Genomic DNA, 21,840 nt, shown 5'->3' with positions numbered 1-21,840 from the left:
TGTGAGGTGACACTTTAGCAGTTTTATCTGTTAATCTAATTAAATCTGTTAACCTAGTTGGACTTAAATTCTTAAAATGCGAGGACTTTAAAAGGTCAATTAATTTACTAGGTTTTTCCTTTTCTTCTTTTAAATAACAGGATAAACACGAATGTTATGGTGTTGAGGCAAACTTTTCCTGCACCACCTCGCGAAGCCTATATGGGGCGCTAAGGTGTGAGGTACAGGAGGCATATCTAGCGATAGGCTGGTTATCATCAAAAAGAGGGGAGGAGAGGGGGTACGACTTCAATTTAGTGACGCGCGAGGACGAGGTTCACGTAAGTGGTAGCCAATTTTACGGAGACAAGAGGATCCTGCTAGCTACTGTTTTCATCACTCACATGAGTGGCGCTGAGTATGGTTTGGACCGATTGAGGAATGTACTGAAAACGGCTGACTGACAAGTTTGTAGGTTAACTGACATTTTGGAACTACAGAACACTAGAACTGAGGATTTCGAAGATTTTGATGCACGAGAAGTTCTGTGGCGTGAAAGCCAATATGCACGTTTTTGTGTTAAATTCATACTTCTGGCACCAGTAATACCAAGGAGTATTTGACGAGGTCGGTGGTTATCTTGTACAATTAGGTCTTTTGCAACTTTGCACACAGTGCCAGCTCTGTACGAAATATTCCTAGTACTTGTCGAGTCTAAAGTTTAATGTACTGTTTTGCATTTACATTCTAGATTTAAGATGTAAATGAAGGATAGTTTTATAATTTATAAACTTTCTATGGTATGATTCGGAGGTGCAGTAAACACACACTTCCAGTTGTGTTTTGTAACAACACATTTTCTTCCAAAGATGAACATGTAGGGATTACGTTTCCTTGGTCAACCTGTCTATAACACGAAGGACGAAGATGAAGAGCGTGCATCCGAACCATCAGAACATATAAACGGACTTTTGCGACGTGTTGGAATAATGAGCAGCGGACCAACCATCGTCTACGAGTGGCTGAAACGGCTTCAGCTTTGCCAGTATGTTGAGGCGTTTGTTGATAATGGATACGATGATCTGGAGGTTTGCAAACAGATAGGTGACCCTGACCTAGATGCCATCGGCGTGTTCAGCCCGCGTCACAGGCAAAAGATCCTTCGTGCAGTGGAGAGGCTGAGGGAGGAAGATAGGAAAGTGGCTCCAGGACTTTATTTCACATTAGAACCCCTTCCAGGTGTTTCCAATATACACTCATCTCAAGTGAGCGACAGTAAACACAATGGCTCAAAGAAGCTGGTTGGTACTGCTTGGAATATTTCAGGTTTATCCCCAGGATTTGGACTGTCAAATAATTCATTTTTAGATTGCCCTACGGATCCAGTGACTTACCCTAAACTTAAACTAAAGATTCTGATACGGGATAAACTGGTTAAGGATGGAGTCGACCTGAGTAAACCCCCCTATTCATTTAAGGTGTGTATAACCTCACATTACAGTGTGCAAATTTGATGTGGTTACATGCAATACAAAGAGTCATAAATGTCAAGTAATATAGCCTCTGTTTAAATCTTACACATTTGCACACACACTCACTGTGTAGGGGTGTATTTTTATTGTGAAATTTGCTCAGATTGTGAAAAATTGATTCTCATAATCCTTGGTTGGCCAGATAGATCATAGTCTACCAAATTGGAGGAGACTGGAGCCCAGCCTTGTGTGTTTAGAGAGCTATATAATGCCATACATCAAATGCCATACAGTTATGGATGACTCTAATTCACAGGTTTTTGCACTTCTTTTTTTTTGGCTTGTCAGCATCATTTGATGCTCCATTCTTGTATGAAGCCTGTGGTCTACAAGACAAATGGTGTAGTCATAGGCTTAAAACACTAGACGGTGTAAATTGAACCCATTATTCATTAGTGGACTCTGGAGCTTTGGGAGCTTGCCTTCCCTTGTCAGTAATCGATAACCTAGAGGTCAAAGATGATAATCTTTTAAGCACATTTAGCCTGCTTCTGACGGAGGGATTTACACAATAATCACAATGAAGTTTGACATGTGATTTACAGCTGAGTGGGTTACAGTAAAGTGTGTGTGTGTGTGTGTGTGTGTGTGTATGTATGGTAACTGGCCAATTTATCTCTGTAAAGAGGTGTTTAAAGTCTTATAAAAATGTTTTGGATTATTCTATGTTATGGGTCCAATGGAAGCTATGTATCAAAAATACCATCTATTAGTATGCTAGGAAAGTCACTTCATATAATCACTGCAATGAGACAACACGATCATGCTTGTCTCATAGCACCAAAGGACTCATTAACAATTTAGAAGGGAACCAAACTCATCACATTAGGGAGTGATTTAAATCTGCCATTTTAATTTAAAGCCATGATATCAACCTGTTACAGTCTGGACCTATCTGAGTGCTTATCATGCAACTCATCTGAGCTGTCAGTGTGCTCATTGAATGCCTTTGTTCCCGGGCTAAGCCAGGCCTCCAGAGGGTCTCTTATCAGCACGTTGATCAGAGTGCGATGGTCTCTGGCGACAGATGGCAAGGAATGGCTTCACTGAGGTTTGAAATCTGTCCATAGGGCCATTTAAAGTTCACACTGGATCCCAAAGTCACCCCAGACTACTTAGTCCTTGTGTTCATCACTGATTGCAGTTATTTTTGCAGAAGTGGTCCACCTGGCCTGTGTTTTATTCATTTTATTTGCTTAATTGACTTCATTCTATGTCTGCAGCTTTTGTGCCTGGAAAAAACCCCCTCTTTTAACTGTTATGTAGTACACAAAACATTAACAGAGACAGGTAATCGAAAAAGATTTTATTTGGAAGTACTTTACAATATTAAATTATTTGCTGTTTTAAAATATAGCCTGCTGAAAGGATTTAGTAGCTTATGCAAGTGAAAGAAAGATTTCTTCATCTGTTATATTTTCCTCCAGACAGGTCTTGGCATTGGGTACTTGACTCTAAATGCTGCTCCTCCTGTCATAAAAGTGTGAGGTCAGTGTAACCTGCAGTAAATCATGAATGGATGAAAGCATTCAAGCGCACCAAAAACCTAAGCTCTTCCAGCTACACATCATATTCTGCTCAAAGAGCTTTGCAGCCTTCGTGCCTTTTTTATCTAGTTCTTTAACCACTAGTAATGTAGATTGTGTGTGTAATTTATTTTATTTAATATAATGCATTTCAACTTGCATGTCTTTAATATCATTTTATGACATTGTTGGGAGATGGGTTTTTTTGGTGTTTCTTTGTTCCCTGGGTTCTGCTCTTTGTCAGCACATGCAGGCCTTACGCCACTGGGTCATCTGAAACTGAGGCACTAGTTGAAGGACAGACAGCATGGGAGTTTCAGTATTTAAAATGTGTTGGCTTTGTTGCTATGAGAGATGTAGAGTGATGGTTGAATTAAATCCTGTTTACCTCTGTGCACTGCTGGATTTTTCATGCATCTTTGAGCAATCATTTAGAGAATTCAAAGCTTCTGCAAAACTGCCCCTCTTTATTGTATATCTCCTAGAAAGTAGCTTTTGTTTTAATACTCTACTTTGTATGGCATACATCATCTCCACTCCATGAGTGACTTGTTCAGCACATGCATGAGGTCACTGTAAGGGATGTGCAAAGTAAATTTTAATAATAGACATTTATACCTACAGTGGACAATTACTTTGTAATATTAAAGCACTTGTAAATTGCAGCTTAGCTTTTATTTGCCTAGGGATTCTAAATGTTCCTCTGTGCATTCTCACTATACCTAATGTATTTGTTGAATATATGAGCTGCATTTTTCATGTTTAGGGTGTTCAGTAAACAGTGGTTTTGCAGCCATCTGGACTGTAATTTTGGTGAACTGTAGTAGCATAGATGCTGTGCTGCGTCATTAGTGAGAGGGTGGGGAGATGTGGGTATGGGTGGGGTGGAGCAATGGAGGTTGTTCTAAGTTGCTGTTTTTGTTCTAGCTTTAGCACTCTAATTTGGAATCTAATTTTCATTCCCTTGTTGTGCAGGTGAATGTTTTTCTCTGTTTCTTAGACACTAGATGATTGATTTTAAACAATATTGAGAAAATCTAACTCATTATTGTATGAGGGGAGAAACAGTTGTCCCCTCAGTAGAGTGCCCCACACTTTTTTTTTTCTTTTTTTTTTTTCCCTCAGATTGCTTTGTAAAACAGGGCTACCTTATGCACCATCTACGCTGTGTAATGGTCATGAAAGATTCACACTCCATAAACTGCAGAGTGCAGGAAGTCACTGAGTGATTCACAGTAGACCCTTTATTTCATTTTTAGTTAACAGAGGCAGTTTGGTTTGAATTGAGATGAAACATTTAATTTCTGACTTTCTTAGTTTTCTGGACAGCAGTGATCACAGTACCATTTTAGAAAATTGCTCACACTGAGCATTTTAGGATCAAACCCATTAAACATTTTAACCTAATGTGCTGTGTTGCTATTAAATCTGAATTGATCTATTCTCATGTCAGTTTAAGCCAAAGAAAAGCCTAATGATGGAAAAAGACAAGTTTTATAATGGCTTAAAGAGAGTGTAAATGTTTCTTCCTCAACTGGGTCTGATCAGTGACCATCCAGCTGGGTCTGGGGTTTACAGAATGTTTTTTTCTTTTTTTTTCTTTTTTTTGTGGTCTGAACTTTGGCCAAAGATTAGTTAAACTTCCAATGAAAGTCCAATGAAACTGGCTCATGTCCAAAGCTGTACTTGCATTTCATGCCTTTTATCATTTGAAGATTCTCCAGGTCCAAAGTCTTTCCCCATAGAATTGTTATGTATTATATTCCAGAGCATTTTTCAGACCAAATAATGACACCATGCTTATTAGAATAATATAGTGGCATTGCTGCACATAAATGCCTCTGGTAGAGGATCCTTTGCAACTATCAACAAACCATCTAGGTGATTAATGTGAGTTTTGGTTCATTGATGATTGCATGGCATAATATAAACAAATGAACATGTATACATACACACACATTCTCAGTGGAAATTTCAGTAAGAAGTGGAGCCACAGGTCAGTATGCATGGCTGCTTCTATGGTCTTCATTTACTATATTCTGATATGGGGCTCTCCCTTTTCTAACAATGTTCTGGCATAATACTGTGCATCTTCACTTTTAATACAAACAAGTCAGCTTTGATTTCTCTGAATAATATTCCCATAGCTTTCAGCAACAGTGTAGAAAAACAGAAATGGTGCTGTAAAAAGGGGCAGATTCATGTACCATGAGGTGGATATGTTCACTTGTTTGTCTTTTATTACGTTAACTGGTACTTCAATACGTTCTGGAGCTTTAAAGCAGGAATAAGTTAAGAGGAAAAAAGGAAAACATGTTGTCATTTGCATATCACAGGTAGTCACATGACGTGCCAGTACGTTCTTCTTCTCCCCCCCCCCCCCCCCCTCCCCCAGCATGAAGAGTATAGCCTCGGCGTTGGGTAGCTGGCTGCAGGCAGCTCCCAGAGCACAATCTGTTTTCTTTTTGCCTGAACATATTTTATGCATAGCTGAAAACAGTTAAACACAGACAAACTGCACCATCTTTATTTTCATGGATGGAAAAGAAATGGGGGGGGGGGGTGCAGTTAAAAAAAAAAAAACAACTCATCCCACAGCCACCCATGAGAAAGATGAAGACTCCTGTCGCCTATGGAACTAGCAAACTGAAACTTGAGTAAAAGCAACCATCCCATTTTAAAACTCAATAGCTATCCAGTGAAACTGACCTTTTCAGTTTAAAATGCATGCAAATTGTGACTTATCTATATTCCTTGCTTGTGGAAATATGCTGGACATGGTTTGTGTTCACTTTTGCACCCAGCTTTGAGCTGTACTATATTGAATATTTTTATATATATTTAAATATATATTAAATATATTATGTTATTGCTCTTTGCTTTTGGGTTTGTCATTATACCACAAAGTGAGAGTCATGGGATTGAATATATTATAATTTGTTTTGAACCATGACCACTTCTCAGAAATAGTGAGCCGAAACTGGAAGACTATCAATACCATCCTGTAGATGTATGGGAAAATTTCTGTAACTGGACAGCAATATATATTAGTTCAATGTACTGATTTTAATTTCTTGTTGGGCTATGTGTCATGTTTTAATTCTGTGTTTATTAGTCATTTTGTGTTTTTACTTCGACTTAGTATTCAAACTTCACTTAAGCACAAGGTGTGTGTGTGTGTGTGTGTGTGTGTGTGGTGACATTCATGAGTCATCATAAAATAACTTAATAAAATAATTGTCTTTAAAAAAAACTGGTACACAATGAAAAGCTTTTTGAATAAAATCCTGGATTATGTCAAGCAGTTAACCAAACTCTAAATGACTACACATTGCATGTTTGAGCTCAGCGACATTGACATCTTGCCTAAAAACTTGATCTGCATATTATTGCATAAGATATTAGCATACCCCCGTGTAGTCAAAGTGATTGATCTATTCAGGGAATAAAAAATGATCTCTTTGTAGTCAGACTCTTTTGACAGTATACTAAAAGACCTTTTGTGGGTGTATAGCTTGGTAACTAAAAATATCAGTGGTTTTTGTATATATTTTGTTGTTTCTGCTTGTGTGTACAGATACAGAGGGTTTAATTCTTATTAATGCAAATGTTTATAGGGGCAAATACAGCTGTCTGGCAAACTGCTGTGGAGTTGGTGAGGATGAATTTAATCAGCTCTCAGTTACACTGTGATCTGTGTGCTCAGCCCAACTCCAAGTCAAGTTTGAAATAATCGCTCAAAATATTGTCTTTGTAATTGAAAACATCAATAAATGTTTGGATTAAAATGATCACAAGTATTTACAAAAAAATATTACAGATTCTATTTCTTGAAAAGCCTTTTAATAAATGTGGAGAGATGTAGCTTGTAAGCAGAAAGTGGGACTGTGGGGAAAACAACATACATTCAGCCTGCACTTGAAAAGCCACTCTGTGTTGACCTTAGAAAAACGATCTTGTGTAAGCTGCTATTTGCCAAAGAAAATGCTTCTTCTATGTGAGTGGAGTCTTTGGCGGGGGAATATGCAGGAGGGGAAAACTGCTTATTATCCCCTTAGTGCTTAAGGGTCCCTGCATCATGACATGAGCACTGAATCTGGGCCCATGGTGGCCAGCACCAGGACACAGTCAGATCAGTCAGGGCAGGGTCATGTGTGGAATGATGGAGTCTGAAGCTATGCTCATGCCACACTCTCTCTGTGTGTGCGTGTCATAACATGTAAGTAAATGTTGAACTTTTTTGTTTGAGAAGCAGTACTGACTGGAGTGCATTGATGCCTTTGCACCTTTACACCGTTGAATTCACCAGAAGAGTTTACCCAAAAAAGGCAAGTTTAATATGTGAAATCAAGTTTTGTGGTATAGGGTTGGAACAAAAAACCCCGTAGGCAGGATTCCTTAGTTTAAGTTTCAGTGGTGTCGATGGTAGACTTGGTAGGTTAATGGTCTTAACTAGTAGAAGTTGATATACCCTTACTTTCTGTTTTGATTATCATCTAACTATGTTATGACTTCTGAAATGAGGTCTTTGGACAAAGTAGGAGGTAGGAAAGTGACATACTTGGATTACTTTGCTGTTTTCTAAAATCCTCTTCTACATCTTCATAGTTTTTTGTTTTTGTTTTTTAAATAAAAATCCTTTCTACTGAACACTGCCCTTCTAAGTGTACCACATTTCTGTTTTTTCAGTGTTCTAGTACTTGAAAAAACATGCAACTTAATGGTGAACGCACATTACAGAATGTATGATGGCACCATGAAATGTGCCATGCTCTCTCTCTCTTTCCTAAGTGTCAGGTTGGCCACTCCTTTTTCCCAACTGTTATGATATTTTTGGGCTTGGTGTTGAGCACATGGGACTGTACACATCCAACACACATGCTACCCTAGCCCAGTGCCTGTAATGCGCTTTTCCACCCAATTCACATGTAAATATTTCTTTGTTGCCTTGATGCAAGGCTCTCAAGGGAAGTGCATTGAACAAACCCCTCAGGTGACAGATTCCCGCCGCTGCTGGCAGAACAGGCCGTTCCTTTGTATGCACTGTACCGGCTGATTTAAGTGAAAACAATCAGATGTCCATCTAAGCTCCTCCTGAGACACCCAGACTGCTGTGTTCCTCCTATGCTACTTTGCAGAAAAGCTGTTGTGCGTGCTTTGTGGGTGCAGGAGCAAAGTTGAATAGGCTTTGCAGTCCCTCGTTCCCTCAGTGACGGCAGCCGCGTCTATCTTTGTCACGGATGGCTGTATAGAGCTTTACAGCTCTCCACATGCAGTTCCTGTTTGCTGTGGAGGTGCAGTGTAGAGAAGCTCTGCTCAAACACCTGCTTCTCTGAGCTAGACTGAAGCCATATCACCTCTGTGTCAAATGGCTTTATGGTGGCAGCTGCAGGTAATGATCAAGCTGCTCATTTCTGTTGCACCATGGTGATGGGCTTTTATTTGGAGGAAGTACTGCCGTCCAGATGTAGACATGGAGCCAGAGATCTCTTTAAAGGAGTCACCTTGGTGTGTGTGGGTGTGTGTGTGTGTGTGTGTGCGTGTGTGTGTGGGTGTGTGTGTGGGTGTGTGTGTGGGTGTGTGTGTGGGTGTGTGTGTGTGTGTGTGTGTGTGGGTGTGTGTGTGGGTGTGTGTGTGTGGGTGTGTGTGTGGGTGTGTGTGTGTGTGTGTGTGTGTGTGTGTGTGTGTGTGTGTGTGTGTGTGTGTGTGGGTGTGTGTGTGGGTGTGGGTGTGTGTGTGGGTGTGGGTGTGGGTGTGGGTGTGGGTGTGTGTGCGTGTGCGTGTGTGTGTGTGTGTGTGTGTGCGTGCATGCTCTAACACTTCTACTCCCATTCGCAGCCACTTCTTTCACAGTGCGGCTGAGGTGTGAAGGAGAGAAAGTGTCCATTCGTCTTGTGCTCCTATGTCACCCTTCTGCCACCTCCGTCCCCTCAGGCTTGGCTCGGCCTGGGTTGTCTTAGTGAACTGCACCAAAGCACTGCACACGTGCTTTTTGGGGGGGGGGGGGCTCACACATCTTTCCCATCTCATGTGCTCCTAAAATCGTGCTGGTTAGATCATGTAACCATGACAACCCAAATGCCTGGGGGCTGGGTATTATTTAGCCTGAGGGCTGGCAGAATGTGCTGCTGTGCTGGTGTGTACGCAATCACTATTGCTGAGCCCGAGTGGGGCTAGGATTGGGATTAACACACACCCAGATGATCGCAAAAGGGGACGTTCTTTATGTAGTCATTTCTACCAGGGTATCAGTACATGCAGATAAGAGGGGGACAGTTTTTAAACTCTTGGTCATCGTATCCTTTGAGCAATCCAAGTAGTTTCCCAGCCAGAGGCTTAGGCGGGTAAATCAAGTGTGTGTGTCTGGCAGACGGGCTTGTCTCACACCTCCACAATGAAGGAGCCCTCAGTCAGCCACCTGCCTGCTCACCCCCACCTCCAACCAGCTCCCACACCTCTCGGTCACTCCCACTATTCTCACATCCTAATGCTGTCCTTCACTTCCTCTGTCACCAGAATATCCAGTTTTGTTGCTTGTCATTTCAAACCGGAGAGTGCCATGTTGCATTTTGCATGCACTTAAATTATAGAGACAAGCAAGCAACTGAACTCTACCGTTAAAAATGGCTTTTAATATTCATCTCAGAAGCATTTCATGAAAGATTAAAAGCACTACATGATCTGTATTTCAATAGTGGAAAGTTTAAATTATGTAGTGTATTTGAAAAGTGGTATAAATGAATGTCAAAGATGTTCATGTCCCAGGAAATGTATGAGAGGATCATGTCTTGCTGCAGGCTGGATGAATAGACCTATTTGTTTTGCATCTCATTTCCAGCGAATAAGCACAAGTAAGGGGCTGTTTAATGGTTTTGGGAGACATTTACACTGCTGGTTCATTTCGATGAAAAGGGCAGGAAGGCCTGAGGGGGCTTAGAGCTCAAATGAGGCACTGGATGACTACCCAGCACCCATCACTCTGGGGAGTACTTTGGGCATTGGGGCCTCTGAGCAGGGCCTCCTTCAGACTACTGAGGAAAGAAGCACCGCATAGGTTAGGCTTTGTTAACTACAGTGGTTTTGCTTTGTCAAACTGTCAAAAAAACCAAAAAACATTGTGATGGATTTTTAGAGATAGTCTGCCATAGTCAAAATTTATTATAGAGTTCTTTAGTATATTACCTGGACTTGTTTACCGTCAGGATTTATACAGTATTGCCTCATCTAATCATACTGAACTATTCAACATTTATACTGCTGCTCTAAGGTGAATCCATCTGTGTGTGTGTGTGTGTGTGTGTGTGTGTGTTTGTGTATATATATTATTCAGAGGGATTTAGGATATAGATGTGATGCTTGTGTATTTATGCACACAACACTGAACTAAATCTTCAGAAAGAGAAAAGGCACCTGAATAGACAGACATGATAAAAGGTGTTTTTTTTTAAAAAAAGCACAGTGTCCTAATATAGCCTAGCCTAAATGAACTGATCTGAAGGACTTTCAAAGGTAGCAAAAAAAAAACCATGTACTCTGTGCTCCAGTCCCAATGAGGTCTGCATTCTCCGTGTACTTGAAAACAAACCAAACTAAAGCGCGCTTTATCCTGTTGTGGTTGTCGAGCGGTTCCAGCTGCCCCAGCTGACCGCTTTACCCGTCCTCCCCAGACTCCTTGAAAACCCAGGACCTCTTGCAGCCTTTCTGCTCCACAACAATACAAGAGCAGCTACTGTTGTCCAGGCGTGATGCCCTGAATTTCAATTGCCATCGAAGAATAGCAGAGCTTACCGTTACGTCACGGGCGCCTGCTGCTCGCAGGGCTCCTAATTGAGCTTGAAAGACTTGAAAAGGGGGAGGCGGCGCCTTATCAAGGGGCCGCCAGCACTGAAGAGAGCCCTAATTTGTGGTGCCTGGGGGCGAGAGCAGGTCATGCCTTGTGCAGTAAATATGCTACTGGAACGTGACCAAAGAAGAGGAAATACAGCTTTGTACCTGTGCGAGAGCATGAGTACGGGGGGCGTCCATCTGTGCATGTGTGTGCACACATGCAGATGCTCTGGGCTCTATGGTGTGTGATGTGGGTTAATGCGGTTCACTGTGTCAAGTGCCTGTTCTTACAGCTTCCCCAGCACCACACACACACACACACTCTCTCTCTCTCTCTCTCACACACGCATGCCAACGATGCCCTCGCCACCTGTCAGGCCTGGAACTGCTCAAAATGGCCCATTAGCTGCCCAGTCAACGTCTGTAGGTGACACAGAGTGTGGTCTGGCTTATGAGGCTTTTTGAGCCCTTCCATTCTACCCTGTTCTGCAGTACGGTTGTCGGGCAGAGCTGCTTTATTTGGGTGTTCAGCACAGAGTCGGCCCTTGGCGTAAGCATTATAGGCAAATGCTCGGGTCCTCGTCCTCCATCCAAAGGGCACCCCAACGGAAGGGAAAAAAAAATCTGTTTTTACTAATACTATTTATACTATTATTTCTAAATATTACAAAAAAAAACGCCCATAACGCCATAGTCTAACAATATAAGCCCTATTGATGATGTGTGTGCTGTGCGGTATCCCCCGGCATATCAAACCACACCCCCTCCTCACACTCTTGTTAGTCTTACATTCCTATGAGGGAGGGGCACTGTGGCAATGTGATTTAATCGTAAAGGTTAGCCAGCAACATAGCAGAAAATGGCAAAAAGACCGAGGTAATGTTATTATGATGAATGACCTGTTATCTGTTGTATTTTAATGGTTATCGTCAGATGCTAGGAGCAAAATCTACAATATATCTGGATAGTTAGCAAGTGAGCATCAGTTACTCTCAACCTAAAATGTGGCTTAGGGGCTGTTATTAGATGGGTGTCACCATCAGCGGCTTTGCACATTAATTGTTTACACTGCATTTATATTGTTTTTTATAGTTTGTTTAATGTCACTTGTTTTTACTGTTTAATACTGTTGTTGTTTTACTGTTTCTAAAATAAAGATCTCAGACATAAAGTTATATGGTGTCTGTGTGAGTGTATAAATGCAGTGATTGATGCAAGGGGCACCAGCCAAAATCTTACCTAGGGCACTACATTGGTCAGGACTAGCTCTGGTTCAGCACAGTGGTTCATCCAGCAGCGCAGAGATACTGTCGGGGTACTGAAAGAAACGGCATTAAGCCTCTGCTCCAGTGCTGCATTTAGCTCATTCTTTCATGGACCAAATTGTTTCTTATGGTTTGGAGGTTGTCTGCAATTGAAAAAATATTACTGTTTGATGTGTGTCTTTTTGCTGACATGGTGTGATGAACTCCTGAAGTCACAAGAACATTTCTGGTCATTTGCTGGCCAAAAGATTTACCTAGTGAATCAGTGCTATTTATTAATTACATTTTTTTGCAGGATATCTAGCTCTAGAGAGGGTTAGGTCCATGGCATATTGTTGAATTTCAGCTCATTAACAGATGGCTCTGTCTCCTACATAATGCAGAGGATTTGTCATTTATGGAGTGAGGCCTTTTTCCACTTCCTTCTTTCTATCCAAAACACATGTTCCCTGTGATGAGGCATTTTTTTAATGTGCTCTTCCATTACAAACCCCTATACCATGTAACCTCTGAAATTCAGTGATTTCTTTAGGTTTGATAGTGTCTGAAGTGGCATTGCCATTTGTCTCAACAGGACAAGGGTGAGATGCACGCCATCTTCCACATGGTTAGAGTTGAGCTGAGAGAAGCCATTCCTGTTGCACTTTTAGCAGGTATTTTAATGCCAGATTTTTATTAGAAACAGCTTTCTGAGCCACTGTGCTGGTCTGTGGTATGCTTCTTCAGTGTGAAGGACGCAGAGCAGAGTGCATGTGTCACAAGGTGAAGCCTGCAGGTGACTGTCTGCCCATGGAAATGAACTTGGGTTGCGTACAGCCTTCTAAGGTAGTCGAGAATTTGTTTTCTGGTTTAAATGCATTCAAGGCCATGAGATTTACTGAATAAGAGACAGATGGCTAAGGACAATTTTTATGAAGGTCACAACCAGTCATCCCTGAGCAGTGCTGGCTGATCTAGAGTAGTGTCAGGCTCTCATGAGATTTTTGATGGCTAACATCACTGCAGTCAAATGCTGATTATCAATGTTATGGTGCTTTAGAATTTTGTGAAATACTGGACAAAATTAATTTATGCAGAGGTAATTTCATTATTGAACAATGTATCAAACTTGATATGTGTACACTAAATAAGATCTACAGATACTGTTCTAACTGGGAAAAAAATATGGGGAAGGCCTGTGAATGGCTAAGTACTAGATAAATAGCTAACTACACTTTATAATAGCATATTTGTATCAGTCTTGTCAAATCTGTATTAATATAGTTAATATAATATTATAGATAATATAGCTACTGTGACATGACAAGCACATCAATATTTTTACAGAATTTGTGTTTCAAACTGTAAATTTGTAATTAGCAGTTTGTTAGCTAGGTAATCCATGTAGAAAACAGTAGTTCAAATATTGCTGCTCCATTTCGATATAAATATCAGATTTTGTGTGCTTAAACATTTACATGTTTTTTTTTCCATAATAAACCTTTAAACACAGTGCAATCATTGATGAAGCCATGTCAGTGAATAGTAACAGATGAGCTTGTCAGTTGAATTGAAAATGAAATGCTGCTTCTGCTCTCTGCTGATCTGGTTTACCCTCAAACTCCAGTGGAAGTCTGGGGGCTGAGTAGCCTCATCATAAAATGCAAATGATGGATTCATGTGAGAGACAGTGCCGGCAGATTGCTCCCTCCTGCTGCTGTAAACCAGCATTCGTTATTAAGACCCACATCTTTATGGTGTGCTGCGATGTAGTTTGTGAGGTGCTGTGACTTTATGAAGGTGAAGTGAAGGTAACTGATCTGCCAGGACTTCTCTGTGCAGTGCTTCACTAGATTGCAAGAAAGCTTTTTCCACCAAGCAGCCACTATTGTCTACAACCTTTCTCACTCATTCTTCTGTGCAGCACGTGCACGCACGCACACATAGCATGGGCTGAGGCTTTTGATCAATACTGAGGCACTGAAGCTTATCCCACCTGGGGAGGCAAGCCAGCTGTGTGGGCCTTGATTCTTAATAAGGAACGTTACAATCCAGAACACAGCTCTATATATGGAGCAGTGTGATAACAGTTTCCTTCCTGTTAATTGCCAGCATGTGAAATCCTTGCCTACTGAAACTACTGTTCAAAGACCAGTTAAACCTGCCATTTACAGTCGAAGTAGAAGACAATGACATGTACAAGAAATGGAACTTGAGCCCCAGCAATAAGACCGTTGCTTTCTTAAAAATGAAATGTGTGACAGACTTCAGTTCAGAGCAGAAGTGTTGTCCCTGTTGCCTGTTTTCCTGAGCCAGTGGTTAGCTCTGCTCCCAGACTCAGTATGTCATGTGATGGTTGCCTGTCGTACAGTGCTAATGCAGACTGACTGCTGGGAAAAGGGAAGCACGCGGCGGCAGAGGCGTCCATGGCCTCTTACACTGTGACACTGTGACTTACTTCTGAACAGGGCTGGGACGCGGTGATTTATCTGCTGTTCAGTGCCTCTGTTGGCCATGGGCATTGTGACGCTGTCACTGTCAGGCCTAACATACTGTCTGCGTTAACTCTTCTCTTCATAGGCCTTTTTGCTCTTTTGCATGATGAGGGGTTGTTGAGGATAGTAGTTTGTAAGAATCATAAGATATTGATATCTCATGCACTCGGTGCATTCCAACATGCTCTTAGTGCAAGTTGGAATGTTTTTTAAATGATTTAAGGATGCAGCTGCATGGAACAATAATTCATCTAATGTATGCCATATCAAACTGGCCAATCAAATTTATATACTGAGAATGAGAACAGGTGACTAAAAGGTGAGAAACCAGTCCCTATATGTGTGCAGCTTTAGCAGTGTATGTGCCATACCATGCATTCACACACTGAGAACACCAGGGTGTTTATGGCAATAGCAGGGTTGTGTAATGTTAGGGTCGTGTAAGACTGTCCTCGTCACTTGACGTCACACACCTGGCCCCTCGTGTCAACACTGCCAAGACCATGAAGCCAGGACTGCAAATCTCGGAGTGGAGTTTGACCAGATTTCTGGTTCCTGGATCAGCATGCATGTGAGAGGTTTTGCTTTCCTCCCTGCAAGCGCTAGGTTGTTGGGCCATTTGGAACAGAATGCAGAGCATTTCCCCTCCACGACTTGGCAGTGTGGGAGCGAGGTTCTGGGATGTCCAGGTCAGAATCACTGTTTTGGTTCCTCAGTGCAGGTTAAGATTAATTTAATTCAAAACGGCCCTACTACATGTGGTTTGCTTAGTTGTGAAAACACTTCATTAGTACTGATTGCTTTGTTCCAGCTCAGCAGCTGGAGTCTGTTCTGTTTACACATCCTGTCTCACCTCACACACCATTCCCCCACATTCACTGTCCATATCCTAAATTGGATATGTTTACATAGAAGCCTGAATGCACGTTACACAGTCTCTCTCTCTCTCTCTCATAGACCCTACACCACTGGAGAGACTCTGCCCAGCAGAGACCCTGCAATTAGTAGTAGTTGGTTTGTGGTTTCCAAGACGCATCTTAACAAAACAATTCCGACAAAACTAAAAGAACCAGTGATGCGATCTTTTTGGTATTGAAAATGTCAGGCAATTAATTACATTGTGATTTTCAGATTGATGCCATCTTGTTGCTACCTCCCTTATGCTCTCTGATGCTGTTTCAGTGTTGGGTCTTTCTTGGCAGTACCCTTCTCCAGCACAGTTTGCTGCTGCTGTCATACTGCAACTTGTGATGTGCATTTCCAAGCTATAGCAAACACAGGTCTTCCAGCTCCTTCAACGTGTGATGGGCAGCAGCTGTTTTCTGCTCTCTGTGTGTAGAGAGCACACCAGCCATGACTGTCTGACTCAGAGCTTCAGTACAAAGGCTTATGGGAGTACAGAGGAGAAAGACCTTATCAGAATATAGTCAACATTAGAAACATGTAACAAGTTTTAAACTTTATTGTAGTGAAATACAAGATTGCTGTTTTAAGAGTAGCCTTATCTTGCACCTGAGAATATGGTTCAATTGTATGAATCACTTATTTACTTATGGACACTGAACCACAATTGTGATGCCCATTCAGCCATGTCCTTTATCTGTGCCATCTGGGACCAATTAATATAAGCCTGTAGCAAGTCAGCTGTTTCCACATCTCAAAAATTTGGCGAAACCCTTGAGGTGTCTGTGGTGAAAGTGTTGCTGTTTTGATAAAAGCAACATGCACTTTTAAAAACCAAGCACGCGTGAAATGCACTTGAAGTAATTCTCAGACGCACTCGAAGATCATCCCGACCAAATATGAGTGCAATCAGCTTGAGGCTTTGCGTGTCATTTTAATCATCCCCCCACCTCCATCACCCGACTCTATGCCCATTTCAATTTCAGGCTTTCTAATTAAGCTATAATCGTTCTCTGGGACTTGTGCAGATGCTCCAGATGTCGTTCTGTGGTCCTGACACAGTTCTGGATGTAGATGAGACGCATGACCCCCTGCTTGATTTTCATCAGCTGCGTGGCATCAGTGGGATTTCCTGTCTGCTACATGCCCTCCCCCTGCGCCCTGCACTTGAGAAGCTACAGACATTTAGGCAGGCAGCTGAATGATGCATGGCAATCCATACTCCCTGCACAGTGGTGCAATCCATACTCCCTGCACAGTGGTGCAATCCATACTCCCTGCACAGTGGTGCAATCCATACTCCCTGCACAGTGGTGCAATCCATACTCCCTGCACAGTGGTAGCTGCTCATACTCCCTGCACAGTGGTAGCTGCTCATACTCCCTGCACAGTGGTAGCTGCTCCTACTGCGATGAGTGGTACTGAGGTCAGACAGCAGAGATCTAGCTTCCACTGTAATAAAATAAGATTCATGAAGATGGTTTGAGGACTGAACACAGTGTTGTCCAGCACCCTAATTTAAAGGCCTTTAAAGGGAAGAAAGCCAGAGAAAAAAGAATTAGAAGTTCAATATTCAAGTATTCGATTTGAATAGAATTTTATGACATTTCTTCTTCTTTTTTAAGTATACCCTTCAAGTGACAACCCACTAGTGTTTCTCATAATAAAGGTTGAATGGGAATAGTTATGCAAATGAAATAAATTGGTCAAAACTAGCTTCTATTTGTTCATAGACACTGTAGAATTTTGAGGAAGTGCTCTCCTTCAAAGGAGCGACAGACAATCTTTTACATTTAAATCAGTTTCAAACGTTTAAATACGTCCAGTAACCAGCGCAAAAGCCAGCCTACTTTCATATCAAATTTGTGCACGTATCAGTGAGTCTGACTGATCATTATGGTAGTGTTTGCTATTACTATATTGCAGTTTTCTGTTTCTGTTTATTGGCTGTTTACTGTGTGTTCATATCTTGCTTGTGTAGACTGAATTCTCTATGACAAAAAAAAAGAATCAGTATCAGCAACTGCAGTGTTTTTGTTTAGAGTCTTATTTTAATCCTGGGTTTCAGGACATATAGTTTTCATATCAAAATCCTGCTGATGCTGCCAAAATTAGGATGGCTTCCCTTTTTGAGTCTTGCTTATCTCAAGCTTCTTCCTGCCATTTAAGAGGTCATCCTCAATTTAGTCATGAAGGGTGCAGACCCATTTTTTAAAATAAAGTGGCTATGTATCTATGGCCATTGTGAAAACTGCTGTGTACAACTTTTTTTTTTTTTTTTTTTTTTTTAACTGAATTTTATTCTGTCTAGCTCTTTTCTATAATTTTCATAAAGACTCCCCATTGTTACAATGTAGTTTCAGGGTAATAACCTATTTTATAGAACCTAGTTATTAATGCAATGTTCCCCCAGTGTGATATTCTTAATTCAATTTCAGATGAAGAGTACATCATATCGGTGGAAATCCTCTTGCATGTGAAATTCCAATTTACAGTATAAAAGCTATTCTGAATGATTTTGCTTGAACTTAAGCTAAATGAGTCTTTCAGGAAGGTTTCAGCTGATGTATGATGGACAAGTGATTCATTACAGCTTGCCCATCTCATAAACCCTTTTTAAATAGACTAGTTCAGACACGGTTCCTCTGTTCCACCCCTCCCCAGTGTTATGCATGGATATCCAATTTGTCATGCTTCATTTCAATTTAGATTTGCATTCTGATTGTGGGGTTGTGGCTGTATCACCATTCGGGGAGGTAAACAAATGCAAATAGCAGCACAGACAGTAATCCGCCTGTAGAAAAGCAGCTGCTGAATGCAAAGGGAATGCGGACAACTGCAATAATGTGCCTCCGCTGTGATTCATACATCCTGATTCACATGATTTGATTTTTTTCTTCTTCTTCTTCTTCTTCTTTTTTCTTTTTGTGTTATGGTAGTTAGTTTAGGTTTGTTTTGGGGTAAATGTGTATATTCTATTGCCACCCCATATTTGCATTTAGATTTAGGTTAACTGTGAGTTAAAAATGCTGTGATATTTCTGTGTAATATAATGAAAGAAATCTGTAGTTTTATCCTCAAATCTAAATGTATGATGGTGTTGGGGGAGGTGAGGACAGGGTGCGACTGTGAGGGTGGCAGCCTCAGGAGTGGTGAATAATACAGGGTAAGGCAGGAAGGGATTAGTGCATGCCACTCACCCAGAGGGGACTAATCCCCACTACCCAGCATACAGGCTTCCCAGCCTTCAGGCCCAACCCAAACACGGAGGCAAGTCCAAACACGGATCTGGCCCAAACACAGATGAGGTCCACATCAGGATGTGTCACATGCCTCCTAGTTTTTCTATACAAGAAATGTTTTGGCTTCCTATTAGCAATGTTTCAGTCTAATTTGATCTGTGGTATTATGAACTTCCATTTAGGGGGAAAACAATTGATTTCATTAGTTTTCACTTTGTATATGATGATTATTAAGTGAGGCGATTACTCTGGCTGCTTATAGAGTGCAAGTTATTTGTATCTCAGGAAATTATAAGAGGTCTTCTTTGGCAATAAAATTTGAATAAGATAAATGTCATAAACCAGTACATGAGAATTGTGGTAGTAGCCAAATATAATTAGGTTTAATATGTAAATGTTCTAAACTGTGAAATAAATGTACCACACAGGTTGTTCTTGTTGAAAGGAAACCCATAAGTAAATGGTAAGATTATTTCTAATCTATAAATAATCATCGGGATTTTAAAGATTTTTTTTTGGGGGGGGGGCTAGTCATATTTTTAATCTTTCCCTATAGACAAAATTAAATCCCACCTTTTTAAAACTGTATACCCCAGAAACAAATATTGCTGCTAGTTTTCTCTTGTACTTTTGGTGTTCATCACAAGCTGATCTACAGCTTTTGGATAATAATTCACTACTACACAGTGACACTAGCAGAGTATATCATTTCCATGGTGCACTTCCTGTTTTTTATTAGTTCCCTGCAAAACCCCTTTCCCAAACCATGGGTGCATATGAATATTAGACCCATATCTCCCCCCATTCTGCTAAACCAGGCTGTGTGGGAGCTGCAGGCTGACCAGGCACAGCAGATGGAGACTGGACACACAGTTGTCCACAGATGGACCTGCCTAAGTTTGACTGATATCAACATTCAACATAGCACCATTACAGGAGAGGGCTAGCATGTGTGTGTTTGTGTGTGCATACTCTGACAATCCTGCACTTTCAAGGACACAATGAGGCTCAAATATCTAGTCCTTTGCTACTGGAATTGACAAATTATGCTCTGTTGACATCTCAAATGCTGTAATTTTGGAACTGCTTGTTGATCAAATTGTAAGAGATACAGAAGCAATTTAATATAGCTGGGGCTGGAAAGGAGCAAGGAGCTTCATGCTCTGTTCCCACAAAAATTTACCCTTGCACTATTGAAGTTGCAAGGCTTATGAAAAAATTAAAGGGTCATAGAGAGTTTCCAAGGACCTCTGTACACACGGCAGTGATGTCCTGTTCCTGTTAAATGTCTCCTTTATGTCTGAGAAGAAATTGCTTGGAGTCCTTATACTAAATTTTGCCACAGTGTTCTCCTGTCAGTAGGTCTGGCTGCAAGGATCATTAACTATTCATGGAAATACATCCCTGCTAATGGGACCTACAACTATTTTAATTATTGATGCTCTAATTGACAGTGCTGGTCCTCACTCCCAGGGGAGTGGCTGAATTTACATGTATGACATTGTTCGTTGTCCTCATCCACCGGACCCCCCACCTTTTTGTCATCCCTGTCTCCTGGCTTCCATCTGTGTGATCCTAAATCCCATCCTGAAGTTGCTGTCCATCCATCATTTTTGATGTTTTATGAATATTGGAGCAGGTCTTTTTGCATCCCTGGGCTATGATGAGCATCTGGTGGGCCTCCTCGCTGCAGGACTGTGGTGGCAGGCGCGGGGATCGTGGGGGGGACGCTGGCACCAAGCTGCTTTAATCAGTGATAAATGAAGGCTTATCAGCGTTTAAGACACCGCTCAGTCCCTCAGGGAGGTTATCACATGCCAGCACAAATTAAACAGTCATTAGAGCGAATCTCCAGTGTTCAAAGCTATGAACTCAGCTCTGATATGTCTGCTAACGGCTTATTAAAGTGGTTCTTCTCTAATCTCGGGGTATAAAAGGTTGTGTCCTATTGCTTTTGCTTTAATAAATTTTGGACATTAAGTGTAGCTGAATATATATTGCATATCAAATTAATCCATGGCAATGCCCTGCTTTGAGCAATTACAGTGCTTAAATTATCTATAAGCTATAGAATGTCTCATTCTTGTTGTATACTGTGTTGTATGTAGGCATGGCAGTGCAATTTTGATGAATAGCACTACACAAATATTATATACTGGGGCAGCTCAAAAAATCTGAATATCATTTTTGTTCAGAATTTAATTCCAAAATATAAACTGTCATGTTATATTCATTAGATGTAAAGTGACACATTTCAAGCCTTTTTTTGTTCTGCTTTTTATCAGTATGGCTTATAACTCATAAAATCAGAAATCCAATATCTCAAATTATTAGAATATCTAATTTCGAATTTGAGTAAATTATTGTTCAAACGGTATAAAAATCTGTCTTGTTCAGTAAATGCAGCCACAATAATGGGGAAGACTGCTTACTTGACAGTTGTCCAGAAGATGATCAAACACCCTCTTCAAGGAGGGTAAACCACAAAAATCATTGCTGAAAAGGCTGGCTGTTTGCAGTGTGCAGTATCAAGGCATATTAATAGAAAGTTGACTGGAAGGGGAAAGTGTGGTAGGAAAAGTGCATGAGCAACAGGATGACCGCAGCCTTGAGAGGACTGTCAAGAAAAGTCAATTGAAGAACTTGGGAGAGCTTCATAAGGAGTGGACTGATGTCAGTGCATCAAGAGCCTCCACACACGTACGTCCCAGTCAGGAGCCTCCACACACAGCCATCTCCTGGAACGGTCTAAAACTGCCGCATTCCTAATATCAAGCCTCTCCTGAACCAGAGACAACATGTAAAGCTGGTCAGAGAATCAGCGGGGTCGCTAGGGCCAGGGCTAGATGCAGCACAGCCAGACAGTGACTAAACCCTCCTGCCAGCTGGCTCGACTCCCTATGAGCATGATTTGCCACCATGAATCCTGCAGCACCCCCCCCCCCATAGAATGGAGGTCACCTCGACACCTCTGGGTTGAGCAAGTGACCTGTGGAGCAGGCCACCTGAGTTATTCAGAAGCACGCCTGACACAGGAAATATGGGTTTTAGGGATGAGCCCTGCACCGATGCGTCTGCTGTGTGGGGGGCAT

The 21,840-nt window shown here is 41.4% G+C and overlaps 1 protein-coding gene across 3 annotated transcripts in view; it reads left to right on the top strand.

Moving 5' to 3' along the window:
- The first annotated feature begins 347 nt into the window (after positions 1-347).
- The window catches only part of sash1b (SAM and SH3 domain containing 1b), a 48,820-nt gene continuing 27,327 nt past the window's right edge, over positions 348-21,840 (top strand). The window contains exons 1-2 of one of the 3 annotated variants that reach the window (XM_027011192.3): positions 348-606; positions 849-1,457. In XM_027011192.3, coding sequence (XP_026866993.2) covers positions 969-1,457 — 489 coding nt within the window. In that variant the 5' untranslated portion in view covers positions 348-606; positions 849-968. Of the gene's footprint in view, positions 1,458-21,840 lie in introns of all 3 variants that reach the window. The other 2 variants (XM_035532872.2, XR_014125699.1) reach the window with 2 other exon arrangements.

The sequence above is a fragment of the Electrophorus electricus genome, chromosome 10 (assembly GCF_041902795.1).
Source record: "Electrophorus electricus isolate QZ-2024a chromosome 10, ASM4190279v1, whole genome shotgun sequence".
NCBI classification, from domain to species: domain Eukaryota; kingdom Metazoa; phylum Chordata; class Actinopteri; order Gymnotiformes; family Gymnotidae; genus Electrophorus; species Electrophorus electricus.
The sequence above is the reverse complement of the archived record's forward strand: the minus strand, read 5'-3'. Positions and strand labels throughout refer to the sequence as shown.